The 27,739-nt window shown below is 43.0% G+C and overlaps 1 protein-coding gene across 5 annotated transcripts in view; it reads right to left on the bottom strand.

The window, feature by feature from the left end:
* The window catches only part of LOC143208836 (rho GTPase-activating protein 20), a 289,326-nt gene that overhangs the window by 12,164 nt on the left and 249,423 nt on the right, over window positions 1-27,739 (bottom strand). The window contains exon 1 of one of the 5 annotated variants that reach the window (XM_076424060.1): window positions 19,824-26,876. The exons of the other annotated variants lie outside the window; for them this stretch is intronic. Coding sequence (XP_076280175.1) covers window positions 19,824-19,910 — 87 coding nt within the window. The 5' untranslated portion in view covers window positions 19,911-26,876. Of the gene's footprint in view, window positions 1-19,823; window positions 26,877-27,739 lie in introns of those variants that run through there. 5 annotated transcript variants of the gene reach the window in all.

The following is a 27,739-nucleotide window of genomic DNA, read 5'->3' on the forward strand; positions in this document are numbered from 1 at the left end:
TCCAAATTTATCCTTTCGCAAGTCAAATACACCTTTGCGCAAATCAATATCAGCCCTCTGTAAATCAATTTCAATATTGTACAAATAAAGCATTTTTAAGTAAGTTTATGTAAAAAAAAATCAAATCAAATGTAAATTAATTGTTGATGAATTGTAAGTGCAAATGTAAATGAATTTGACTTGCAAGAGGGTGAATTTGGAGTGGAAAATCTATTGCCGAGGGTGCTTAGACTCGCTAATTGGGCTATGATGTTGTTTACCCGGGTCGCTGAACGGAATGAATTATTTTACTCGGCGGACCATGTTGCACCATTTTTTTCTGATACTTTATCCAGAGTATCCAAATCGTCATTTAATATCTAACAAGGTCTAAGTGATTCGAGATATTTCAAGAAGAAGAAAAGCACTAAATGAATACCATATAATGTTGAAGTAACAAGCAATATCTAACGGTTCATTTTTGATGATATCGTGAAAATTACATTGAATTAATTTCGTTTAAAATAATGTCATGTGAACTAATTGATAAACTTATTTTTTTCAATTTTCACTTCGACCACTTTCATAATTATTGGCATATTCAAAGACGCACAAATTGGATTTTGAAATTTTTGTCTAGGCCTAATACTTTCGGAGATATTCAATAAAATGGATTTTCCACCCCAACTTTGGGTTACGCCACCCTGATATTTAAAAAAAATCGATTTGTTTTTTAATTTTCCTCTAATTTAGAGTTCAGGGAATAATTTAAGCCATGGTAGATGCAACAGCCCCCAAAAATATCGTAGTTATCAATTTACCAATTTACCAGTTACCAAGTTACCAATTTCCAAGTCGCACTTTTCCTTCTTTTGCGTTTTTATCGAAACTACATCTTTACAACTGGTGTAACAAATATCTCGGAAACTATACGTCCGATTTACTTAAAATTTGATACACATAATTCTAATAACATCATCTATCGTGTAGTATAGGATTTTTTTGATACGACATCCCAATTGTTTATAACAATCGTTTAAAGTTTGACTTTTTTGATAAAAATTTAATGTTCATTTTCACTTTCCTCGCATTTGTACAGCCATTTTTAAATATTCTTTTGTAAAATTTACACAATATGTCCTTTAATGTATGGCCTAAGCATATGTAACAATAAAATAATTGTCACATTCATAATTTCGTAGAAAATAATTCGTAAACTTTGATATCATTTAGGGTGGCGTAACCCCTTAACTGTCGGCAGCTATACAAAAATACGTGTCAAAAATTTGTTTGAGTTCTATATCATACCAAAATTTCATTAAAATCGGCGTGTTTGATTGGGTAACCCCCCTTGTAAGTGGAAGTAGTGGAGGAGGCGGTTTTGCTGGGGTAATAGCCGTCGAAGATTTGATTCCGCGGCCTCGCAAGTCGATGGCGTTTTTTCGACGCGCCGCGGGTTTGTCTTCCCCCCTGGTCTCTCGTTTTCTTTCGTTCCGTTTCCCATCGTCATTGTTAAAGCGACACGTACTTTTACAAGCGGCATTCTTATCCCCGACACCGTTTCTGGGCCCGTTTTCGCACACTTTCACCGCGCCGCGTCGTCGGTTCCATTCCTAGGAATAGCTCGAGAACATGGAACGCCGCGCGGCATGTACGCTCTCGATCGCCGCTCGATAATCGTTATCGAGTCACGATTGGGTCTCGCGTTGTTTCACGGGCCCTGGAATTTCGCTTCGGACACGTGGGTCAGCCTACTTCGATCGGAACCAGACAACGGCCCCAACAACTCTCCGTAAGTTGCAATTTTTCCGATCAGCCTAGGCTACAAATCTCCGCACAGCATTCCAGTGAACAAAGATTCATTATTCGTAATTCTACCGTGTTCTTCGGTTCTATTTAACCGGTTTATATATTGTGCTTATAGCGCAGGCTGGGTTGTCAACAATTTTTGGTATCTTCTCGAAATTCCATGGTCCATGGCGACAGCGATTACAATCGCGAAACAACAACTCACCCCTGGTGACGCGATCGAATAATTTCGCTAGAGATCGTTACACAAAAGATGATGTCTGAACTTCCTTCTGGTGCAACACTTGCTCTCATTATTCAAAATATTTTTTGCAACGTTAAATTTATATTTAATAAATTACTAAACGTATTTAAATTTTAATAAACTACTGAAAGTATTAAAGATATTATATCAGTTCTATATTGATAAAATTAAGAAAAACATATAAAATAGAAATATTTTAAATTCGGAAGAAAAATTTGGTTTTCGAATTAGAATAGCTCCGAATGCAAACGGTTAACAAAGTGTGAATATTTGAGTTTGCTTGGCCCGCAAAATTGAACCGAAGAAAATTTGCAGAAGATTCTCTGTGAATCGATTACCTTCGTTGCCGATCGGTTTCCTCGGCTCGCGACGTCTGCGCGCTCCTAGTTCCCAGCGTTTCTTCTCACACTTTGTTACGAGGACAATCGGCGATTTAAAAGTCTAATAGAATTCCATAATATTCCGGCGATAAGTAACGTATTGTGCAAAACTGCGGAAACGGGGCTCAGTTCCTGACCTGCCCGAAAGGCACAGCTACTGTCACAGAAGCAGACGTTTCCTGCGGAATCCGAGTTACGCTGACAAGACAAGCGCGATCGCGAGCGGTGCTACAAGGTTTCATCGAAGACGGTCTCCCAGGAACGCGGGATCATCTCGGAACCCTTCAGGTCCTCGAGATTCGTTCCCCTCTCGGTTTTCCGAGCACAAAGGGCACCGGTATCGTCCAATCGGGGGTCGAGATCAGCGAAATAAATACTCGAGGACAGTCGGTCTTCTAGTTGAAAAGGGATTCCTCGGAAATCTCCGGGACGGGGAAGGGTGTCTTCGGGAAACGGTAGAAGGCTTCAGGGTGGTTCTAGGGTGCGCAGCGAGCCGGAGAAGCGCTCGTTGTCGATTCAGCTCGCCGCGACGAGTCGGCGGTCCTCCTCGCATATTAAACAGTCGCACAAAAAGGAGCGAGGACGAGTCTCGCAGGACTCGTCGCGCGAGCAAAGAATCTGTCCCAAGGAAAAAAGGGTCGCGCCGAGAAAAAGAAACGCGATTCGTTACGGCCGAGAGGATTTTCGCCCGATAATCCTGCCCCGGACCGAGCTGAATTATTGCTGATTAGCATAGTGCTTTATTCTTTCCTATTCGAGGTAGAATTCCTTCGAACCGTGCTCGTAAATCGAGTTTTTTGTCTCCTCTGCTCGGAAATCGGAGAAAAAAGACGTTCGAGCTTAGACGTTTTATTAAAACAAAAAAAATATTTATATTGAAATTTCTACGTTCGATTTACATCTTGGAAGAATAAAGTAGGTATCTCATATGTCTATCCTCACCACTGTTTCATCAATTCTCGGCACTTTTTCGCGGAGTTAATCGGTTTGGCAAATGAGCGGCTCAATTTGCCGGCTCCGACGATCAATCATTTAATTAGTCAGCGGGAACGTGCTCGCCGATGGAAATTGTTCGAGCCGCTGGTGAACGGAAGAGAAAGGTCGCGAGGATTCTCGCGCGCCTCCGCTCGAGAGGCCTTTTCCAGCTCGAGCGGAGAGCCAAGCAAGCAGAGAGAGAGAGAGAGGAAAAGAGAAACAGAGATAGAGAGAGTCAAGCAAAGTCGTCTCGCGTGTCCGCGCACGCTCCTATCCGCGAATGCATACATCAGCCTATCGGGATAGCTGAATACCTACGGATATGGTATTATACGTGGCACCGGCCGTGTATCTGGAAGCGTACTTAAACGTATATTCTACCGTTAGTCCCGCTCGAAGCATCGACCTCCGCGACTCCGAGCGTCCGCGCTATTTCTCGACGGACTGTTTACGCCTTCTATGCGAAATATGCCTCGGTATCGTGATCGCCGGGCCTCTCGTGACCCCGCAACATCCACCATTGCCCGTGATTAACGCGACTCCACGATAACAATCGAGATAAACTCGTGGTACCTGGAACGGTGCCCGAGAGCGAGACGTGGACCCCGCTTCTTTCAGATTTCTCATATTTCCGTGTGAAAACGCAATCGCACTCTCCGCGGATCGTTCGACGGCTCTGCCACGATCGATAATGCTCGTAATGCTCTCAAACATCTTGCTACATCGATGTATTCTGTAAATCCCTAATTTACGGCCTCTAAGAAACTTTCACGAGTACCATTTTCAAGGTACACGACGGGACTTTGATAACGAAAAGCGAAGAATCGGCAAAAATAAACACAATATTGTATGTCAATCGTTTAACAAGCTTCCTCGATTGCAAATTGATATTTATAACCGTCAAAGCCGAGAGGCATTTCTGCGGTTGTAAAGAAAAACGCCACATGTCGCAATTTCAAGAAATTCGAGTCTATGCGTCGATTGAGCTTTGTATTGGGTTGGCAAATAAGTTCGTTCGGTTTTTGTGATTTATTCCACTCGAGAAAACCAAACGAACTTATTTGCCAATAGTGCAGGATTTGCATATTTACCAGAATAAAAGTCACGGAAACAAATTTGAAAGGCTCAAAAAAATAATGCAATTTAAGCATTAGGGATCAAAACTTGAAATGTTAATATTTCGAAAGTGAAAGTTATGTGACTTCTTCTTGACAATTACAGATTTCTGCTGTGATAAATTCAATTCCAGCTAGATCGCGAACGTCAGCGCTTACGCGACTCCGGAGACTTGAACGCATGGTAAAGACGCCACCGTCCGACCGATGGCGTTCAAGTCTCCAGCGCTGCTTCGCTAGCCTCTATAAATGAATTCTTCGCCAGAGGATCCTCTAGAATACAAACGATCTCTATGTATACACAACATTTCCGAGCGTAGCACGCGCAATCGTTGCACGTTTATGTCTTTACACAACAAATCATTACATTTTTGCGAGATTGACGAAACGAACGATCGCCAGGGGAATTCCCAGAGAGGGAAAAGGATAGATGTTTTTGTTGTCGATGATCCGAAAATCGTGGAGCATGATTTTTGTTCGGATTGCGGCAATCGTGTATATGACCGACGATCGGCGAACGCCGAGCAGAATGGGAAGGCCCTGGAGGCACGAGAGGCTGTAACTTTTTCCATCGGTGTCTCGATATTACAAGAACGGAGAGCGGCGTACCTACACGGATACACGCGGCCGAGACAAATTGTTGCGGGCTGACGCAACCCGCGGAGAACACCTGTCTCGAAAAGTTACAAAATCCGTTTCCTGCGGCGCTGATTAACGCACCGACGCGCAACCTGCTCGCGTTGATTTACAAGGGAACTGATGCCGGGACTAGTATCTCAGTTTCATTAGTCGATCATTGATAAAATCGTACTCTCGGTTTCGCAAGACACGAACTCTGACGTCCAAAGATCGGCGCTCGCTGATTCACCCCACCACAAATCTTTCTCGCGGAAGAATAACTTTGCTGCGTCGCACTTCTGCTTCAGCTAGTTCAAATCAATTGAACATGATATATTCGGAAATTCTTCTGACGTTTTATAGCTGACCGGTGATTTTACTCACGAAAAGGATAAAGTCTAAAAACCCAAATACATCACGTATTTGTCAGATTATTGTCTGTATCCCTCAGGAATGGATTGCTTCTAAAAGTACTTACACAAGAGAGGTTACCAAAAGGTAATACGCTGATCTTAATGGAATTTTTGAATGATATAGAACTGAAAAAAATATTGAGAGGGTAAAAATAGCCCTCAAAGTTGGGGTAGAAAAATCCATTTTGTTGAATATCTCCTAAATTATTAGGCTTAGACGAAAATTTCAAACTCCAATTTGTGCGTTTTTGAATGTTCTGGTGTAAACTGATTAAAAAAATACTTTGTTTAAGAAATATTTAAAAAATAACTTGTCTTTGCTACATTTATGTATAAAATGATACAATTTTTTCATGAATATTTGTATTCACAGTCTAGATATTATACTTACTCGAACGAATTTTCTCATTAAACATTTATAATTCGTGTTGGATTTTTACCATTCAGCAAATCATTGGGTAACTCGATTTACAGACAATAGAAGCGGGAAAAGCAGTGTTTTGGAAGACAATCCGAAATAAATCGAACCATTTAGCCAGACGCGTTTCAGAAAATGTTTCCGGCACACTAATTTCCAGTGGCGCATTCAGAGATAATTCGAAACACATGGAATCGTCGGACTGAACGTATTGGAGCAAGTTTTTGCGACGTATTTGGAAAGATTTCGAGAGACCAATGCTCCATTACGGTAGCGTGAATAAGACCAAGTGCGCCGTGATTTCGGTAGACGGAATCGGTTTGGTGAGCAAAGATCGAGGCTAGTTTATATAACGTAATGGGCATTAATAACACGGCATCGAGGTCAAATCCACGCGGAATGCATAACGCGCGTACGAATGTCGGGAGGAATGCAACGTGTATTACGTACGGAGTACAGGCGTGTGTGCGGCTCGGTTGGGTTGCGAGGCACGTTGCAAGAAACGCGAGGATATAACTATACGTTGACTACCGACGGTATTACGAAACACGCTTTGCGCAGCGCTGTGCAGCGCAGCGCACGTTGTATCCGACAATAATTCAGCTCGGCAATAGCGCGAAGCTCGACAAAGAATACGTAATGACTAGACAGCGGATTTTATGCGTTTACGACAAAAATGAGTAGGTGTAATTTAAAACAGTAAAAACATTAACATAATTTAAACATGCTGTTATGTTGTTTTCAATGTATTAAACATATTAAGACAGAAAATAAATTTCTATTTCACTCCAGTTTGTTGCGATCCAGGAAGAAAGTGTTTATTATTACCACGCTTATATTAGCTTGCCCAGTTGTGGTTGTTGTTATTGTTGTTGTATGCGTCAAATCTTGTAATCGAATTTTAAATCATTTCCGCGATGAGCTAGAGACTTGAAACTTTAAACATAGCTCAATACAATATTAAGAAACAAATTTAAAAAAAAACTGTGCGTTCGGGAGAAGAAAAAATTTTAATATTAATCGTCACAACTCGCCGCACGACTCTCAGTAGTATGTAAGTCAATCGTGTTCAGCGATCCCCACTCCGCGCGCCAGCGTTCCCTACTCCACTACCCGTTCCCACTCCGATTTATCCCCACTCCACTGACCATTTCGCACTGAAGGAGCTCATTCCGGACGATTTTGGACTCCAACAAGAGACGTCGTCTCTCGGAGTCATCCCCTCCTTCTATTTCGCGTATTTCCATATCTTACTATGTCATACCAGTATTACTATTATATATCTTGCGTTCCATTTAAAAAAGACTAAAAAGTAGAAAATAAAAAATATATAAAAAAAACTTTCTAAAATCCACGTTTATATTAAAATACACTAAAAAGGAGAAAATAATTTTTTTAGGCATTAGTGACTATAAATAAAAAAGTGTAGAGCGCTCACGAAGATTACGTCAGTATAGTTTAGCGCTCGACGCTTTTATTTGTAATCACTAATGTCTAAAAAAATTATTTTCTCCTTTCTAGTGCATTTTAATATAAGCCTGGTTTTTAAAAAGTTTTTTTATATATTTTTTTTTGCGTGAAGATCCGCTATCTAGTAATAACGCGTTGTTCGACCAGCGCGGCGGAGAATAAAACCAGCCGGAATGGGGAATTCCATTGAACCTATTATCCTATACAATGTATAATCCTATTCAAGGGTCCTGCGTTCGGAAGAGGATCGCGCCCATTGCTGCCGGAAGATGAAGTCATCAACGGTGCTCGTTCGCATATCGATTCAATGAAACCCCTCCGGTAATCGGCTGCACGCCAATTACTCCGTAATCGAGTTACGAAATGATATCGAGCAAAAACGTTGAGAACGATCACTAGCTATCGCGGCTGCCCGTGGTCTCGGACCCGATCCGATTAATATTCCGAGCCTCGAGAGTATTACGTCGCTTCCGCGTCGATTCTATCGACGCACTAGGCTTCTCTCTTTCGTTGCAGCCAACTAGCATCGGTAGAATTTGTCTAGGATCGGTAGAACAATCTATCAGTAATCGCTAGAACTCGTTTAAGATTCATAGAACCTGTCTGGTATCGGTAGAACGCGTCTAGGATCAGCGAAACTGGTCTACGATCTACAGAATTCGTCCGAGGTCAGTAGAACTCTGGGATCAGCGAAACTCGTCTAGAACCGGTAGAAGGCGTCTAGGATAGGCGAAACTAGTCTAGGATCAACAGGATTCGTCCAGGATCCAAATAACGGTGGGATTTCCTAAGCGCCTAGGACCTCTTATACTCCATTCGTCACGAATGCTAATTTCTGCGTCTGGACGCACAGCAGGAAGTTACGATAAATGGATTATGGATCGCAAATAGCCGCACCCAGACGCTCTTAGGAGGTCCCACCTTGACGAAGAGGTCGAGCTTTCCTTTACACGTCGACAGACTTGTCAAGAGCGCGTTCCAGCTAATTTTCTACGCCTCGATGACACTCTTATCCTCTAAACTTCAGCCTCGAACCGGCCCGCTTGTCTTTTACCCGTAGGATCTCTCATCGTCTGTTTGTATTTCCTTGCACCTTTGCCTCCCCTTCTAACTTTGAAACCATTCGTTACTCTACACTCGAATCGAAATTGTCGAGTTACGGAGACGGTTCGCCGAGGAACGAAATGAATTTTCTAAAAAGCTGCAGCTCGCGAGTAGCTGGCCCCCAGTTGTATCTCGTTCATTCATTAAAGTGCGCGCGCGCGATCGAGGTCCACGAGATATCCAGCCTCGGTATAGCGAAGGCAGTGCCAAGCCTTGGCTTAGATTCCAGGTTTGTCTTGTACGCTAACTCTTGTCGGGCCATTGGCGTAGCCCGGGACAGTATACATATACAGCAGGCTGTTTTCTTTGTGTACCGCGAGCAGCGCACTTTCTCCAGCGGAGCCCGGTGACTGCGACACGTAATTGCATACTTTCGTCGACGAGTTACGATGAAAGTTCCCAGCCAGAAATCGGGAGGCAACGGCGTTATCGCGAGAGCCTACGCTCTCCTCGCGGGAGAAGATCGAGGTTTATTCTTCTTCCATTGTGCCATGCACTTTAGCCGGAGAAGTCGCGGGCGGAGCAGATGCAAACGAATCTCGCAGGATGTCGGATTCGAGAGGAATCGAGCCGACCGATCGAACCAGGAAACGATCACAGTTCGAAAAGATTTCGTGGAGAGAAACACGCGCGAAGCCTCCGGCGCAAAATCCCGGCGACTTCTACGAGTTCTACGCCTCTGCCCTCTCTCACACGTATACACCTTCACTATTTAGCGGCACTTCGTAATAACCGCTGGCAAAGGCATTCGAGCCACGACCAAGGAATCTCATTCCGTTCACCTCGATGACGGAATTCCGATAGCGAAGCCTAACCCGATCCAACGATCCAACGATCCACGATCCCGCTCGCTGCCAAAGAGAGACAGAGGGAGAGGGGAATTACGATTCTGAGATCGACAACCGCGGTTTTTCCGAAACGAGACACCCGAACCATTTCAGGTTCGTATCATTGCACGGAAATCTGCAAAGGTCTCTTCAAGAGTTGAGGTTCTGGAGGTCGTTCGATCGTGAAGGAAAAATAATGAATTCGATTTTAAGCACGTTCTACGCTTCAACCGCGGAAGTTAGACGATATTCCCAGTACAGGATGATTTTATAGACTCCTCTCGGTGTAGGGATTAAGTGGTGGATTTTATGCATTCATCACAAAATCGAGTAATTTAAATTTACGATAGTAGGATTACGAGATTTTGAGAAAATTCGGGAAGCAAGATAAAATTTCCCACGACTAGACTGCGAATCTTTATGCAAATAAAAAAAGCGTGGAGCACTAAACTATACTGACGTAATCTTCGTGGGCGCTCCACGCTTTTATTTATAGTCACTATTGTCAAAAAAATTATTTTCTCCTTTTTAGTGCATTTTAATATAAGCGTGATTTAAGATAAGATATAAGAGACGTCGTCTCTTGATGGAGTCCGAAATTGTCCGAAGTGGAACTGAATGAGCGGAACATCACAATCACACTGAGCTCCTTCAGTGCGAAGTGGGTCAGCGAAGTGGGGAGGAGTCGGAGTGGGAACGCGTAGTGGAGTAGGGAGCGCTTGCGCGCGGAGTGGGAATCGCTGAACGTGATTGACATACTACCGAACGTCGTGCGGCGAGGTGTGACGGTTAATATTAAAATTTTTTTTCTCCTAGACGCACAGTTTTTTTAAAAATTTGTTTTTTAATATTGCATTCTCATCCAGTTTGAGCCATGTTTAAAGTTTCAAGTCTATAGTTCATCGGGAAGTGGTTTAAAAATCGATTACAAGATTTGACGCATACAACAACAATAACAACAACGACAACTCGGCAAGCTAATATAAGCTTGGTAAAAAAGGTCTGCATTGCTAATAAGTAGACAGTGGATTTTATGCATTCATGACAAAAATGAGTAGGTGTAATTTAAAACGGTAAAAAGATTAAAAGAATATAAAAGTAATGTATAAAACTATTAAACATGTTCAGAAAGAATATAAACGTCCATTACACTGCAGTTTGTTGCAAATCGGGTAGAAAATGTTTATTTCGCATAAAGATCCGCTGTCGACTAATAAGGAATCGGTGAAAACTGCAATGAACATGTGGAAATCAAATCTTCCGGTCCAATAATTATTGATACGGTCAAGAGTCTTGGTCGTTCACGGTCATCCGTGAAGAGACGCCTAGCTTCCTCGAAGATGTTCGCGATTACGGAACTTTTCCTCGATCCAATGTTTCCCGCATGCATTTCCGTTGCACGCGCAGTTTCGCGGTGCGTCGCTTCCTCGTCGTCGACGAGGCAAGCTCGAGGAGAAAGCACACGCGACGTTCGTGTCGTGTCCCGACAATATTATCGTGGTGTGTCTAACGTACGGCCCATGTCTTTTACCCCGTTAACCTAGAAGCTATCTCGTGCGTCATCGCGACGAGGCCGCAACTTTCGTTGTTCGAGGTCGAAAAATCGGGGTACAGGTACAGGTAGAGGTACAGGTACAGGTACTCTCTCGGGGAACGCGCGCTGCACGCGCCAACTTCAACCGGCACGTATGTAACGCCGGGTAAACGACTTCGAGCGCCGTCTTCCAGCTTGTAGTTAACGGTATACGTTGTGCCTAATACGAGTCTCTCCTGTCTGACGGGGATTAAGGCTGGATCCGTCTTTTTCTCTCTTTTCCTCTCTTGTCTTTTTGTCGGGCGGTTCACGATCGATCGTCTATCGTCGAACAAATTGTGACGTTTGACGCGCAACCCCCGGAGCCTGGAGAAATCCGGCTGCAGCGTGACTTTCCAGATCTACTGCACGAATCGTTCACAGCTTTAGCAATTTTTCGACTGCTACCTGCTTTTCGAATATCTTCTTTTCTACTCACCCATTTTACCACGTTTTTATTAGCTCGTTTTCTTGTTTGTTTGTTTGTCTGTTTGTCTGTTCGGTGGCAAATTTTGCAATTGATTTTTTTACTATGAATGCGTAAAATCCACGCGGTCTAGTAATGAGTTAGATAATGCGCGATATTCGTAATGAATAGACTGTGCATTTTATGCATTTATGACAAAAAAGGGTACGTACAATTTAAAGCAATGGACATGTAAGAAATATTTAAGGACATCAAATTATTGCTTTCAGCTTAATAGGATAATTAATAGAAGAATACAATTTTTGTTTGGCTCCTGTGTCCTGCAATCAGTGCGAACATTTTTTATTTTGCACTAGCTGTAAATAAGATAACTACATTTGTTGTACAGATCGCGAAACAACACAAAAGTAAAAACAAATGTAATTTTATTTTAATTTAGGCTGCCGTGTGATTCTCTAATAAAAATTCGACGCTGTGTGTTCGACGACAAATTCATTGGGAATCAATAATGCGCAGCCAAACATGTCAACCTGCTACTTGTACCGTTTCAAAAATTATGATTTTTGCAGTTCGTCCGAATTTTCCAACTTTCCTTTGTAAGCGTGTCGAATTCTTTTTCCTGAAAACTTTTCCAGGACCATAACGAACAAAACAAAAAAAGAATTACGCATATCCATCGTTCGAATCGTGAGTTATGGGTCATACAAAAATCCCATAGAAAAAGGCACTTTCATTTTCTCCCGAATTTTCCATTTTTCCAGACAACTTTTCCAATTTTTCTTTCCCTAAAAACGTTACTCGGACTATAACGAACATTTTCTTTTTTAAATTAGCCAAATCGGTCCAGGCGTTCTCAAGTGATGCGCTTACCAACGAACATCATTTAATTTTTATTTATATAGATAAAGATCGGCAGTCTGGTAATAAGATGCTGTACATTGTACATACAACAGGTTTTGAATAAAGATTCCTGAAATTCGATTAGATCGACATTCTCAAATTCTTCTCAAAATCTTCCCACTATTTCAAAAATGTCACCTATTCGATCATGCCACTAGGGCATCAAATCCGCAGCCTGGTAATAACGTCACTCACGGACAGCTTAGTCGGCTAGGGTTAAAAGCTCTCGACGGAATATAAAGGAAACAGAGAAGAAGCAGAGAGAAAAAGAGTATCGCCTCCGTGGGATCGCATGACGTGATCCAGAAATCACAGGAAGGATCGTGTGCCCAAAAAGAAAGTAATCCGCGGGGGCTTAACGAGGATCCTCGAGGAGGGGAGGCAAAATCGAAAAGCCGTGTCGTCGGCCAAGGAGAATCGGTGCCGATGAAAGGAAGGAATTTGGTGAATGGGAGTGCCGCGACTCGTTTTTCCACTACAATGCTGGTCGCTGGTTGCGAGACCGAGACCGAGAGCGAGAGAAACGGTCATCGTGCACCGCGCGCGCGGCTATGTCCGCTGCACCGGCTACCGAGGAATTTCTCTGGATCCACATCGATCGAGGGGGGGGGGGATCTAAACTCCCGCTTAGGCGCGATACATGGCTATTCCCCTTATTCTTGAAAAGATCTCGATCTGACGTCATTCTCGATCATGACGCACGGTGCTCCGATTAATGCTAATTAGTAGACAGCGGATTTTATGCATTTAATACAACAATGAGTAGATGCAATTGAAAACATTAAAAACATTGGACGAATTTCAAAATACTTTTATATCATTTCCAACGTACATATTCAACATATTACGAGAGAAAATAAATTTCTATATCACCCCGGCTTGTTGGAATTTAAGTGAGAGATCTTTGTTTTGCATAAACATGCGCTGTCTACCAATTAGACAAATCTCTTATTGCAAATTAATATCCACCGACATTATTAAAATAAGTTCAGCATTCACTTCTTTCATATCTGAAAATACATATTTACGATGGAAAATAACGGTGAAAGTGCGCTCGGGTGATTTTATTAATTCCGTCAATTATTTTTTTTATTACTTAAGTTACATTTGCAATATACGATAAAAGTCAGGATTTTAGTTCTGGAAAAGAGAGGAGAAAGAGAAGACGAAAGATAGAGAGATTCACGGTCAGCCGGCGATAGCGATGGCCGGCAAACAATTCGAGCTTAAAAATAAGCTTGTTTGCGAGCGGCTCGATAACGCGTTCGGAGCTTTATCGAACGAGTCAATACCCTAACCGTTGCAACGGTCGTCGAGGAGGAGGTGGAGGGGCGACGTTCGAGTAAATTCGGTCGCGCATTAACGTATCGCAGTAAAAATCGCGTTTAATCGACGCGATCATCCGACATTTTTCACGCTGCTTACGAGCGAAGCTCCTCTTTCCGACGAGCCGACCACGAAAAATCGCGCAATTAGCGCGGCAGCGCGGTATCGCGGCCGACAACGAGAGGGGGAGACGGTCAGAGGGTGAAGAATGGGGAAAAAAAGGAGCGAGATTGGTCGGGAGTAAAGTCAGAAGTTTCATGGTGCAGATCCGCGATAGCGAGTCGAACGACGATAGTGAGAGGCCGAGGGGAGGGGGAGAGGTGGGTGTCCTTGAAACATGGTAGTTAACCACCACCAGCATCGGCCACGAGGGACCATTACCATCGGCGTGGATCCCGTCCGAGAGGAGAGACGAGAGCCAACCGCGAGTGTAGGCCGAGAGGTGCGTGCATGGGTTCCGATCGACAAATACACGCGACCACCGACGCGACGCGTCGCACCATCGACTAATTCCACTCTACTGTATGCACTCTAATTATCACTATCCTCTAAGCTCGCCAAAATGATAATCCAGCCCCCACTCCAACGAAGCAAGCCGCGCGCAGCATTTTTCCCCGGCCCCAGCAAAGTCAAGAGAAGTTTCCTAGATGAGCGATTAATTTAACACTAAACCTACCGAGCCTTAACTCCTTGCCCTACAATATCGTGTCACACTCGTGATAAAGATTCTGAACAGAGTCTAATAAATACGTATGTTATTAATTTCCTTTAAGCCGAGATGAAATTCTATTTTGGTTTTGTTAATGTATTGGAGAACATGTAGGCATACAATAGATATAAATTTTCTCCTTTTTTAGGAAATTACGAACTACAAAAAAAGTTCTAATCACTGAAACCGTAAAATGAATCGTAGGGGAAGGGGTTAACTTAAAAGTAACTGGTATATATTTTCCGTTATAAAAATTACAAGATTGATTTTAATTCGACTTTCTGCGGCTCCTACTGTGATACGTGCTCTACTAAAGATATACATATGTAGAATCATTTCTTATAAAAACATTTTTATAATTTCAATAATTGTAAATTAAAAAATCTGGAACCGGTCATTTTGACCGGTGGTGGTAGGTTTAGTGTTAAGAAATATTGAAAATACTCTATCCTTGCTAATAATATGTGTCCACAATTATTTCACATCACATTGAGTGAAAAATGAACCGTTAGATAGCACTTGTTATTTCAACATTATATGGAATTCGTTTATTGTTAATATATTTTCCTTGAACATCTCGAAACAAGAAATCACTTAGATCACTTTCATAATTATGGTCACATATCTAGATTGCGGATCTTCGTGCAAAATACAAATTTTCCGCATCGATTCTCTCTTCAATAATTTTAGCAAGTTAAACATATTACATTGATGTCCTGAAATTATCTTAAGCCAGTGTGCCATTTTCTCCGGAAATTTGATATCGGCTAGAAAAAGCATGTGTAGAAGTCAGCCTCGAACTATATTTGTTCGATCCATTCGAAATGCACACCCAAATAAATCAATTGGAACAGTAAAATAAATAATTCAGATACGGTGGGCGTTGAACATTCTTTCATCCATCGTGTCCGTAGTCCGCAATCAGATTCACGTTCCCGGGTGTAAATTATTCGCGCGTGCAGACCGGACGGGCTGTTTAGGAGCGATCCTAAGGGCCGCGAAATTGGATCGAAATTTAAAAGACCCGGGCTTCGTTCTCTTCCTTTTGGAAGAGGTGGGGGCTTGTAGGACTACAGAGGACGGGCCCGGTCGCTTTATGCAAATGCGAACTGCGGTAGCCGGACCAGGTAGTCGGGTCGTAATTTACCGAAAATATAGTCGAGGCTCACAGGTGCAAGATCCCCGCTTAATGGCGGTGCTTAAGAGTGCCGGCCGGCCGAGCCCCTCGGTGCGTCGCGTCTAAACGAACAGACTCCGCATTCTGATTTTGTCAACGCGTGCCCCGCTCCTGTTACCGTTTGCCGAACTTGTAATAAACTGAAATTTCTACTGCCGTAAGCTTCCCGGTCCATTTGGTTCGTTAACCTCTTAAATGCGGAGCGAATCAACGCGGAGCTCGCCGATCCAGAGGCGTAACGGAAGCAGAAACCATCAGGATACAGAGTGTAGGAGACAATTATTACAAGGAAGTAATATTACTAGACTGCGGATTTTATGTATTATATTTACTATTTACCATAAAAATGGGCGCGTACCATTTAAAGCAGTGGACATATTAACCCTTCACTGCATGATTTTTTTAATTGGCATGAAAAAATTGAGAGGTCAGTTTTTGTGTTTTATTTAAGGGAAAAATATTTAAAGAAATTAAAACAACATTTTATCAAAGGAGATGAAGTGTGTAAAATAGTAAGAAAACGCATCCTTAGTTCACTATATGTATACCAGATGTGTTAACCGTTAACAGATGTGATACACTATGCAGCGAAGGATTAAAAAGATTTAAGGACATCCGTGTATAAGTTTCAGACTAAAAGAAGAAAACATTTTTTATTATGCTCCTGTCACTTTCAATCAACACAAACATTTTTTTACTATGAATTGAAGTTAATTTAACAGTGAAACGATTAATTCGCGTGAAGACACAATCGCACAAACTATTTCAACGTAATAGAAAGATGTACACAAGGACGAGGCACCTAACTGGATCACCTCGAATAACTTCCGAACGATACGTCGTACAAAAAGATAATTTCTACAGATGTTACGTGGTATTATTTCGGCAATTTTCTCTAAAACGATTACGCACCTGATCCGTCTCTCGTTCGGGATCTAATTTGGTCCGTGGTCGATAAAAAGAGGATAGAGCCGGCAGATAAGATTGCCGCGTGTTTCGCGCGGTCGCGAGCGACGCGGAAATTCCAGCGTTCCTCTCTTCCTATTTCAAGAAACGAGCAACGCGGTACCGACTACCTCTCGGCGACGGCTTTGAAGACCGGCAAGAGACCCTTACCAGGAAATACGCGCTCCGCGAACGCGAGGGAAAGAGAGGAGAAAGGGAGAGAGAGAGTTAGCTCTCGTTGGTCCGCGCGTCTCTATCGACTCTGTTTTCTCTTATTCCTGCCGGTGTCTTGTTCTTTTTGCACCGGTTCCCGGGCTTCCTCCTCTTCGCGACAGTCTCTAGGAACGATTGCTCATTCGTCATGAACAGGTGCGGGCTTGATAAACGAAACTGCTCCTCGAACTGCGGTTTACCTGGAAATTAGGGGAGGCAACGGTGCGACCGCAGCAGAAGAGCGACACACCGAGACAAGCTTCTAATCGGAGGCCGGATCGAATTTCGCCTGGATCGTTACTCCGTGAAATCGTGTCGCGATCCTTGCGCGATCAACCTGACCAACAACGGGCACAGTCGTCGCGTTTCTGCTGGAGCGAACGATAACTGTACCTTGATTAGGGCTCTACGGTCGCGTCGAGCGCGTCGCCACGATTCGCAAGATTTACAAGCGAAACCGTAATCGGCGGACGCCCGTTTTCCTCCTTGCTAACGAGGATTTCGCGTCCGCCGCGACCACGGTGAATGCAATCAGCTCCTGGCTACCGGTGCAAGATCGTTAACAGGGATTTATAATAAAGACGGGACGAGAGATAATGGCGGATAACGCGCCCGGCCAAGAGGAAGACGCTCATTGACGTATCACCTGGCTTCGCGCGATTAGAACATGCTTGCGACGCACAGCACAACGAGAACCATTCCTTTCGATTCTTTCACCTTCTCCACCGTTTTGTATTTCGCCTGTTGATCTTCGGACGCAAACGCATACGTATATCAGGTTGTTGCATATGGAATGTCCGTTTTTTAGCAGTGACGCTTAAAATACGCAATTTTGTACCCAATGTATTCTATCTAGAAATTTTAAGTTTCTTGATTGTATTATGGTAAAAATAAGATATTATCGTCATTCACCTTTTGTTATTTACACGATTGTTATCTTGATTTTGTAGTTCTCTTTTACCATCGACTATTAGTAAGTTAATACCATACTTTTGACCAAAAATCACATAAAAGTTATTTTTCCAGGCATATAAAAGGGATACACGACAGTCGCGTTGGTTGACGTTGAAATAAAATTGAATATTGGATATTAACACTAAACGTAGCAAGCTATAAAAACAACAGGTACGTGGTTGCCTTATAAAAACGACAAGAATTAAGTCATTTAGATTTTGCGCGGATCTTATCATAATATATGCTCTAATAAAGATTAAGTCATTTCTTATGAAGGCATCTTAACAAGTTTATTAATTATGAAAAAAAATCTAGAACCGTTCGTTTAACTGGTCGTGGTACGTTTACTAACAATAAACCTATACACTATAATATATGTAGCATTTCTTGATAGAAATGTTTTATAAAAGTTGCATTCTGAAATCGGACATTTCATATGGAACAATCTAATATAGTTTGCAGACTGTAGATGTGAATGTGGAAATGTGAGACACTCAGATTTCGAACAATATTGATCATTATTAGGCTGCGGAATGTACGCACTTATGATTACGTAAGAATATTGTTACACTCTTGTCGACTCAGTAAAATGATCGAAACAAGAAATTTACTTTCATTTGGCTGCTGTTCCCTACAATTGGCTTGGAAAATTTTTCTTGGCATCAAAATCCGCAGTGCAATATAATTAGTGTAACAGCCCCACATATTTGGTAAATTCAGATTAACAGAAACACGAGTTTTGTTCAACTTTTTGTAATTCTTGTCCGCGATGAAACGCGTCCTCCCGGACAGGAGCCGTGCGAGTCACGGGCGCTTTTAACGAGCATAGTTTTGACAGCTTCCATAAAGCTCGTGAAGCCCCGTATGTGACAACGACCTTGTCGTCGGTCGACTTGAGAAAGAGAGAGAGAGAGAGAGAATGGCCCTTAGTCATCGTAGGAATGTCGACCGACGCATACGACCCGATGCACTTCCTCTATCTGACAGAGAATATTCTTAATGGATCTTCCCGATTGGAGTACATACTCGGAGTAATGGAGCGGGAGCTTCTAGCTTGGCTCCCTCAACATTTCTTTCAACATTTTTCAAAGTCCGATCAAACCCCGAATTCGACGATCTGTATCATCTGACAGTTCCAATTTCTAGACCTGTACCACAGTTTTCGTCTTCGCAGGCAGTTTACAGCACCCGAAGAGTATTCCCTGTCAATAGCTTCCTTATACATACACTGTCATACACCCTCAAGTAGATTGGTCCAGAAGTAAAGCCGAAAGTTGGTTCCGGGGCCAGTCCCCTAATGAGCAAAGGAATGTAAGTGTAGGGTGACGGTTAGAGGATACACCTCAGTATGGCACATGCTCCTCGTAATTTACGGGGTCATAAGCTGGAGGAGTCCCACACACCCCGGGGTTGCGATGATCCCGAGCCATGTACATAACGTACTTTACACCCTGCACTCAAAACAATACAAAAAAAAAGAGAAAAAAGACCCTCAAGTAGAATATTCTCGTGGCTCGACCCGATCGCGAATAAATTCAAATGCATTCCGAGAATAAAGAATTCAGACATCGTAGATTCGGATAATCGTGAGTTCCACCGGCACTTGATAATTCATGGAACGGTTCCAGGACGATCCTAATTCAGAGAGGCTAAGCAGGCCAGTTTCCCATCGAAGCAGCAACCAACAGCAGAATTCAACACGGAGTCGCGCATAAATCCGGGATAAACGCGTTTACCCGAGGCCGCCGATAACGAGGATAAGAGGATCAACGTTAAGGTAGGTTTGCACGTTGCGCCAGGTGTCGGACGGATCGCCGGCAAGTTCTCGAAGACCTAAACTATCGTGGCGAGAGAGAGAGAGAGAAAGAGGGAGAAATAGCGAGCCGTAGATCGCGACTCGCAGTCGGCGAGTACGGTCAATGCACCAGCCCAGTTTTCAAAATAACTTCAAACGCGGCTCTGCCGTATGAGCCTGTGTCTCCTCCATCCTGCTAACCCCCCCCCCCACTGTTTCACGGAATCGAGAATATCCTCGGACATTCGCAGACTGTCTCTTGACCAGGCGCCAAATCGCCCACTTTATATTTGCCCGCCGCCACCGGAATATGCACGGGCCGATTCTATAATCGTGCGGCAGTCGTCTGCCGAGTGAATCACCCCCGGGGGTGCAAAAATCGAGCATCGGAAACGCGCCCCGTAATAACAGCGACGAATTCCTGGTATGCCGTGTCTGCACATCCTTTTTACCTTGATTCGCTGCTGCCTACGCTTCCGGTGCAGGCACAGCAGCCTCCTGGAGATTCTGAGAAGGTCCGACGGCTCGTACAGATGCATCACTTTCACACACACAACGTCTTGTTGACACTTTGCCTACAGCCTTAAAAATGATTTTATCTTCGAAACGATTCTATCATATCAAGCAGAAACGCGGAAATATTTCCTGCTAACAATTAATCCCGAAAGAAACTGCTGGACCATGTTACAGCAGAGAGTGACTCCTTCGTTACACGATCGAGAAATCCTCATTGTTGTTCTCGGAACTTGTTAAAACAGTCCCTAGCTGTATATCGTACACTTCGAAAGATCTATTAAACAATCGTTAGCGGGTAACAACGTGAACGCACTCAACGCACTTGTACATTTCAATATCGAAGATGCTGGAGACGTTGAAACAAGCACCGAGATCGGTGCCGATTTTTGGAGTATTCTTGTTTGATTAACTTTCTCGAGGCTCGATTTGATACATCAACACCGTGACGGAAGTGTTCTAATGATTTTTTTATCGAACAGTATCACCCACAATGCAAAAACTCCGCGATTTAACGTCAGCTGAACAGGAACGGCTCTCCCTCGTTGGACCACCGGCTTCGACTAGCACGATCGATGGTCGAGGGATCGACTGACAGGCCAGGGTGTGGATGGCTTACCGATTATCGTTCGGCGACACTCTGGTGGTCGGTTAGCAAAGTAAAGCCACCCCCGATGTCGTTAAGTCGCCGGCACGCCGTTTACATTCGGATTTCCTTTCGCCTCTTATCGCTGACATAGAGAGACCGTATATGTAGTCGGACTCTCTTTATCTGCTGGGAGCAATGTAACGTTTGTACGTCTCTGTGGATAATCGGAGCGGTTTTTTCGATTCGTTTCATCAGTGGACTGCAAGACTTTCAGCGGTGAGAGAAACCAGTGTTTCAAATGCTTCCGATTAACCCTCGTCGTCGAATAAAAATCACCATTTTACAACAAGTTCTGAAGTAAACAAGAGGAAACACGTTGGACCTTAAAGAACTTCCGGACAGTATTACGGAATAGAAGTTTTCGCCCAGTCCTTTTCATTTCTGTTCGGCTGTGAAACTCTAATTCGATCCCGTTGCAATTTCTATTTTCCTCGACGATTATCAATACGGCAAATGTACCTATTACTGCGGGTGTTCGTTTCACTGTGGTATTTTTCTCCAATGAGTTTAAAATACGTGAAAATGAATATTTTGACCTGAATAAATTTGTACAATTGAATGTATTCTCGTCGGCGAGGCAAACAAAATCGTCAATCGTTCTTGTATTTTTATAATCTCAGGATTTGAAAAAATATTCTTGATGAAAGGTAAAAATAAGATCATTTTTCTTCTATCTCGATCACTAATTCCAATCCGCAGTGGTGCGTACGCAGTAACTTGTATATGGCTCTTTTTCGTCCGCGGTAATACGTAAAAAATATTATCGATTTCATTTCTTAATATTTTCTTACGTTGTATTAGGTTCTGAAGGCCATCAATACCTTTTTTGGTATTCAGAACACATAATTCTTTCATAAGATGCTTACACGTATTATTATTTCACAATCAATTAGGAACGATATTCAAATAAAATACGATCGAAGCATGATACCGCAGTAATCGCTACAGTTACCCTATCCATTATTGCGAACGCCACGCTTCCGCCGGTTTATGGAGCGTTAATATCCCCGTAACAGAATCGGGAACAGTTTCTCGTTAATCAATCGTCGCGTTTTACGCGCCGCGCCGCTCCGAGCGATAATCGATCGTCAACCGGCATTTTTCGACGAACGTTTACGGGCCGTTGCGCTTTACGACGCAATGGCAAACGCAACGCGCGACTGCGCCCAAAGAACGATACAGCTCCTTCTCAATCAACTTCTGAACGCCGAGGATGGTCAAGGGAGAACCGATCGAAGGAGGTTCACCGAACGACAGAAGCAAACTACATAACTGGATTCGATGTCGAACGATCCGAGGTGTTTTTACAGGATTTTATTGTACTCGTGACAAAAATGTGTACAGATCAATTCAAGACCGGTAAAAACATTCAAGCCATTTAAAAATGATATTGCGCTGTTTTCAACCCACGACAACGAACTTATTGTAACTATTAATCGTTGCAGAGCCGATCATTATAGTTTTAATGCGTCTCTATTTCGTGTAGGAATTATTAGTGACCCGAAATGCGACTGCGGACACAATAGTCAGGATATTAATCATATTGTTTGGCAATGTAGCCTCTTCGATTTACAGCGATCTAAGCTAATTCATCAACTGCGTAAAATTGAAACTTCGATTACCCTTAAGCTTAGAAATATTAGTTGCCCGACCCAATATTAAAGCTTGATTTCTCATTTTTAATTTCTTAAAAAACTGTAAACTACGAATTTAATTTGATTTAATGTAAACTATGTGTATATGAATATATACATATTGAGATCTGAAATGCTGAAACTAAAAAAGAACCATTCAGAAATTAGATGAATGTCTACGTAGCTGCTGTGTCTGCCAATTAGTGCGGAGAATTTGTATTTTCCACAAAAATCTGCGATTATCTACGCGGAACCGCGAGCAAACCGAAGAATTTTTCACTGGAACTGATTAACGTTCCGCGAACCTACTGGCGATATTGATTTTTCGCGGAACGAGTCAGAGAATTTCCACCGCGATTTAAACATAATCGAGTAGACGAGCAGGCCGTGCAGATTGTTGCTGCGTTCGCTGCTGACAAAAGACTTTCGGATTTCGAAGTTTCCAAACTATGTTTGATGCATTGTTTCTTGTTTATGGTCGCTCTTGGCGACCGAAGAGAATCGTTCGAGGGACTAAGGGAAAGGTTGGAAAATAGGGTAGTCCCTTATACGCGTTGACTCCGTGAAAACCGAAACAATGGCGTCTAGACGGCCCGGTCGGCCGACATAGTTCGAATAATAATAGTTCGATGGCCCTGTCTCCGGGCGAACGATCGAAACAATGCCTGGCGCCTGTAACAATGGATCATTCGGAAATTCCCGAGCGTGGATTACCCCGGTTTATTGAGCTAAGTTGGCTCCCGTTTATGACCGGCGTCGCACACCCTCCAAACCGTCGCTTCGTCGCACGAGGCCCGCGGGTCAACGAGCGCGTGCCGACCACGAACGTAAACGCTCCTAATCCACTTTCGAGGCAGACAGTAGGCCAAACGATAAATTCAGCGTAGCCTTCGAGGAATATCGGTCGTTTCGACTCGCCTGATCGACTCCTGGCTGCCTGCCGGCCATTGTTGCCCGTTAAAAATCACCGGAGATTCATTGTCTCGAGTGTTGCGAAACGACTCTTTCGTGACTTCAGTTTTCTTGCGTTTTTACGCAACGTCGCGTCGCCGAGAAAGGCAACGTCAGCTCTACGATAATGGAGAAACCAGACAGGAAGAGAAGTTCTACTATTTTTGGCCTGAATTCAGACGAAAAATTTCGGGTTCGAACGAAGTGTTAGCCAATATAAAAAGGCAACAACCAAAAAATAAAGATAATTAAAAAACTTTAGTATGTAACGTTCTTGCACACTGAGAAAAAAATCCTGTCGAAACAAAAAAAATATATGTTGATTCAATAAGATGTACTATTGAATAGTGCCAATATCATATGAACTTATTTTAATATTTAATACTATTGAATTTCAATAGCAAAACTCATTTCCGCCAATCATATAAGCGGATAGCTTGACATCAATGTTTTCAAAAAAATAAGATATGGCCTCAAACCAATTCCAGTATAAATCAATACATTTCTCAAATTTTTTTAACAACATATCTGATTGAAGGAAAAAGAGAAATATTACGAATAATAATGTACGGTATTGAATCGAATAACAGTCTCAATCATTTCATGATAGACAATTCAAATACATCACGATTTGCTTTTAAATTAAATACTATTGAAAAGAATACATTGATATTCATCGAAGTAAAAAAAATTACAATAACACGCGTGTTATTGAAGTAACTACTTTTTTTTCTCAGTTCACAAATTCTTATTTTCAGATTATAAATCGATGTACACAGTGACCAAAGAATATTTGTGATATTTGGAACACTAAAAAACTGTCGAGATGAAAGCAGTAAATGGGTAGCCTACGGTTAAACTGTGTTCCAAGAGCAAAGTGTCGGTGGTTTTCCGACTATGCGTCGCGACAGAGATATGTTTAGCATGGTTTAAGCACGTCCCGAGGGAACAAACAAAGGAAAGTGGCCGACGAAGAAGAGATCCCGATGAATCGGACGTTTTTCGCGAACAAGATTTCGCCACCTGTCGTCGCTCCGTTTTGTCGACGCGCTTTTCTCGTGTTTTCTCTCTCCCCTCTCCCCTCCTCTCTCGTTTCTCCCGAGTCTCTGGTGAATCGTCGTGGGGGTGTGTTTTTTCATTTCGAAACCGGATACTCTGGATATTCGGCTCGGAAAGAGAACTCGGAGAGGGAGGAACCGCAACCGGCGCCAAAATAGAAACGCATCGGGGTGAACGCTACAAGTGGGACGTCGCGAGCCAGGAACACGGTGACGGCGACGAGCACACGACGAACAAGACGAACAGGAATCGACGGAGAAATGCATCGAAATAACCGGACGACTGGAAGAGGTCCAAGAAGAAGGAGATACCGGCGTTGCACGCGCCGCGGCACGAACGAACGAGACAGTGTGCGTCATTCACCAGACACCCCAGCCCTCTTTCTCTTCCTTATCGAACCTGTCGGCGAGCAGTGGGCCGTTTCTATAGGTGAAATCGAAAATTTTCATGTCGCCAAATACATAGTTAGGTCTTTTCGTAAGTTTAATCGAGATAGACAGAAGAAGGACACGGTCTTGCATCTGGTCTCATTTGTCAAATAAATAATAGTCAAGTTCAAGTCTCTCGAAGCATCAGTCACTTCTCTTCGCCATTCGAATGTCGCGTTAACCTTCAATTACTCGCACTCCACTTTCGACGTAATTGGTTACATGGAACTTTATATCGCTCCAACATAAATCAATTTTTATTCGATATAATATCTTCCTGAATGCAAAATAGATATTTGATAGTAGTCGATACCTTTGTTGATGCTTGAAACTAGGGATGGGATCAAGTTCAATATGTACTCACGAGTCCGAGTTCAATTTCGATGACCAAGTTTCATTTCATGGGTTTCGATTACTACTTAGAAGCAATAATGTTTCAATGAATATATTTGGAGAGTATTCATTTTTTATACAAACTGATATCGAACCTTGGAATGAGCACTTACAAGTTTCGAAAAGATACTTATAGGTACTTCGATGTTGAATAGAATCGAATCTTTCACATGTAATACTCGAATATTGGAAATCAGAACGGCATAGTAGGTTTTAAGCACTTTCTTGATTAAATTCGTAACTATTTCAGAATAATATTTCATTTACAATACTTGGTTTTATCCTATTTCGTTTTTTATCCATGATATTTCCTGCTTTTGGAAGCACTCTTTCTCAAGGTACAGAAGTGGCCATTATACAAAGATAATCACGTGCAATTTCTGATAAAAAATGGGGTACTTCATTGAATTTTCACGCCAAAATAACGACGGATCTTCTTTGCGTTCTAAATATTGTGATTTTAGATCATTTTCCACTTCTAACACAGCAGACGATGAAAAAATAATGATTAGAAAAATCAGAGAATTTCCGGTACGATATTCATAAAAGTTTCGAATCTGTTCGACCAAGATTCGAATATACTTGCAACTATTATTTCCATTTACCAAAGTATGTACTTGTAAAAGGTTCGAAACTGTCTGGCATAGGTTCGAGTATACTTAAGAGTATTTATAGAGAGTTCGAATTCAATCAATCAAAGTTCGAACCTGTTTGCGAGGTACTTGATCCCATCCCTACTTGAAACACCAAATCTAAAGTTCTGAGAGTATAAATACTAAATACTATGTGCGAGTAATTAAAAGTTAGGAATGGATTTTGTAGCACAAGCATTTATCTGTTCCCACTGAAAAAGAACTTATATTTTCACCTCCTACGTCACCTTACTAGCCCCGCATTTCGCACTTGACCCCCGTAAAATTGCTCTCAGAATTAGGACATTTTTCTTCTGATATAATTAATGCTGAATCTCTCTCTACCACGGTCACACGATTGATACATATTTCGTTTTAGAACTGAATCTACCGTTGTCAAGTGTATGGCTATTGATTTCACAATTTTCTGTACAGTTAACTCTCTTCGACGCTTGTTTCGCGGACGTTTATCGTCCGCCTGTCTTTATTGACACATATTTATCGAAGTAACATGAAAGCTTGTGTCGCGAGCATTTATCTTGTACCTATTTTTACTGAGGTGTATCTACTGCAATAAAGAGTGTTTTCGTGTCACGGGAGACACAACAATATCGTTTCCCTCGTCCGACAGGCGAGTCGATTTATAGAAATATGTATAGAACAGCAAGAGCATCATCAGCAACCATCGCATGCAAGATATTACATCGATAGATCGAGGAAAATTAGCTAACCAACAGGTACATGCCTATTATCAGAAAAATGAAATAAGCACACAAACATCTTCGATCAAGGGTTGGACTGCAAGTAAAAATCACGTGTTCTAATTAGCACAAAAGCGTCCAGCTTCTCTGCAAGTATTTTCAGAGGTCCACGTGGTTGCGATTAGCTCAGTTTCGCGAGGAAATAAGACGAAACCACGAATTTCCCTGGCATCTTCTACGAGATAGAATCGTCCGGTTTCACGCTCGGTTGGAAACCGAGTCGATTTATCGAGAAGCGAGAGTCGATGGATCGTTTCTCTCTCGGTTCGCTCGTTATCGGAGGCCGGGGACCGAGGAGCCCCGAGATAGTCGACGACGAAGACGAAGACGACGGATCTTCGCGACTGCCGTCGAGGAATTCGAAAGAATCATTTCGATAAACTCGATGAGCAGAGAGAAGGGGGAAGGGATGATGTCGCGAGTTGAAAGTCCGCGTGGAATTTCAATCTCGTTGCGAGACCTGCTGTGGATATTCTCGCCGAAACCGATAGCGAGAAGGGGATCGATACGAAGAGGAAGAGGAGGACTCACCAGTTCCAGCTCCAGCTTGCGAACGTCGTAGTATCCCTTGTAGTATTTGAACCACATCACTTCGCACTTCTCACCCCGCGCCGATCATCGTAACAAATCCCGAACTCTCTGGAGATGGTTCGGCTGCTCGGGAAATCCTTCGAGAGCAACTTTTCGACACTTCCCGATCGAGGATCCAGAGAGAGAGAGAGAGAGACAGTGAGAGGAAGGGATCTGGGAATGATCACCACGCGTTAGATCGACTGCTCGAATGAAAAGGAGTTCTTGTTCGGTCCCTGAACGCGTGGTATCGCCGCGACGCGTAAGATAAATACACGGAGAGCGGAGAGGGAATCAGGAGAGGCAGAGAGAGGAGAGAGAGAGAAGATCGTGATACGATGCACTCGAGGACCCTTGAGAAACTGTTCGGCTCGCGGCATAGCACCGAGGGGCCAAGTATAGACGACGAGGGCTCGCGAGCAAGAGCTCCGCGGTGCACGCGCGCTCCCACTTCTCATGCTCTCTCTTTCTCTCTCTCTCTCTCTCTCTCTCTCTCTCTCTCTCTGCTTTCTGTTCTATGAACTCTGCTCTCTGATGCACTATGACACGTTGCCGCTCGCCAACACGAAAATTAATTAGCAGCGACGCGACAGCAGAATTACCTGCGCTTCGATCCGCTTTCTTCCGTAATTTTCGTAAACCGCATTGTTTCCTCGGACGACACCGGGAGCCAGCGCGAACTGTTATTCAGACTGGTCTGTTCCTTGCGAGAAAGGTCCCCAGAACCGACACCGAGAAAATACTGGTCTACTCGGACTCGTTAGCTTATCTGCTCTCG

The sequence above is a fragment of the Lasioglossum baleicum genome, chromosome 1 (genome assembly GCF_051020765.1).
Source record: "Lasioglossum baleicum chromosome 1, iyLasBale1, whole genome shotgun sequence".
Lineage (NCBI taxonomy): Eukaryota > Metazoa > Arthropoda > Insecta > Hymenoptera > Halictidae > Lasioglossum > Lasioglossum baleicum.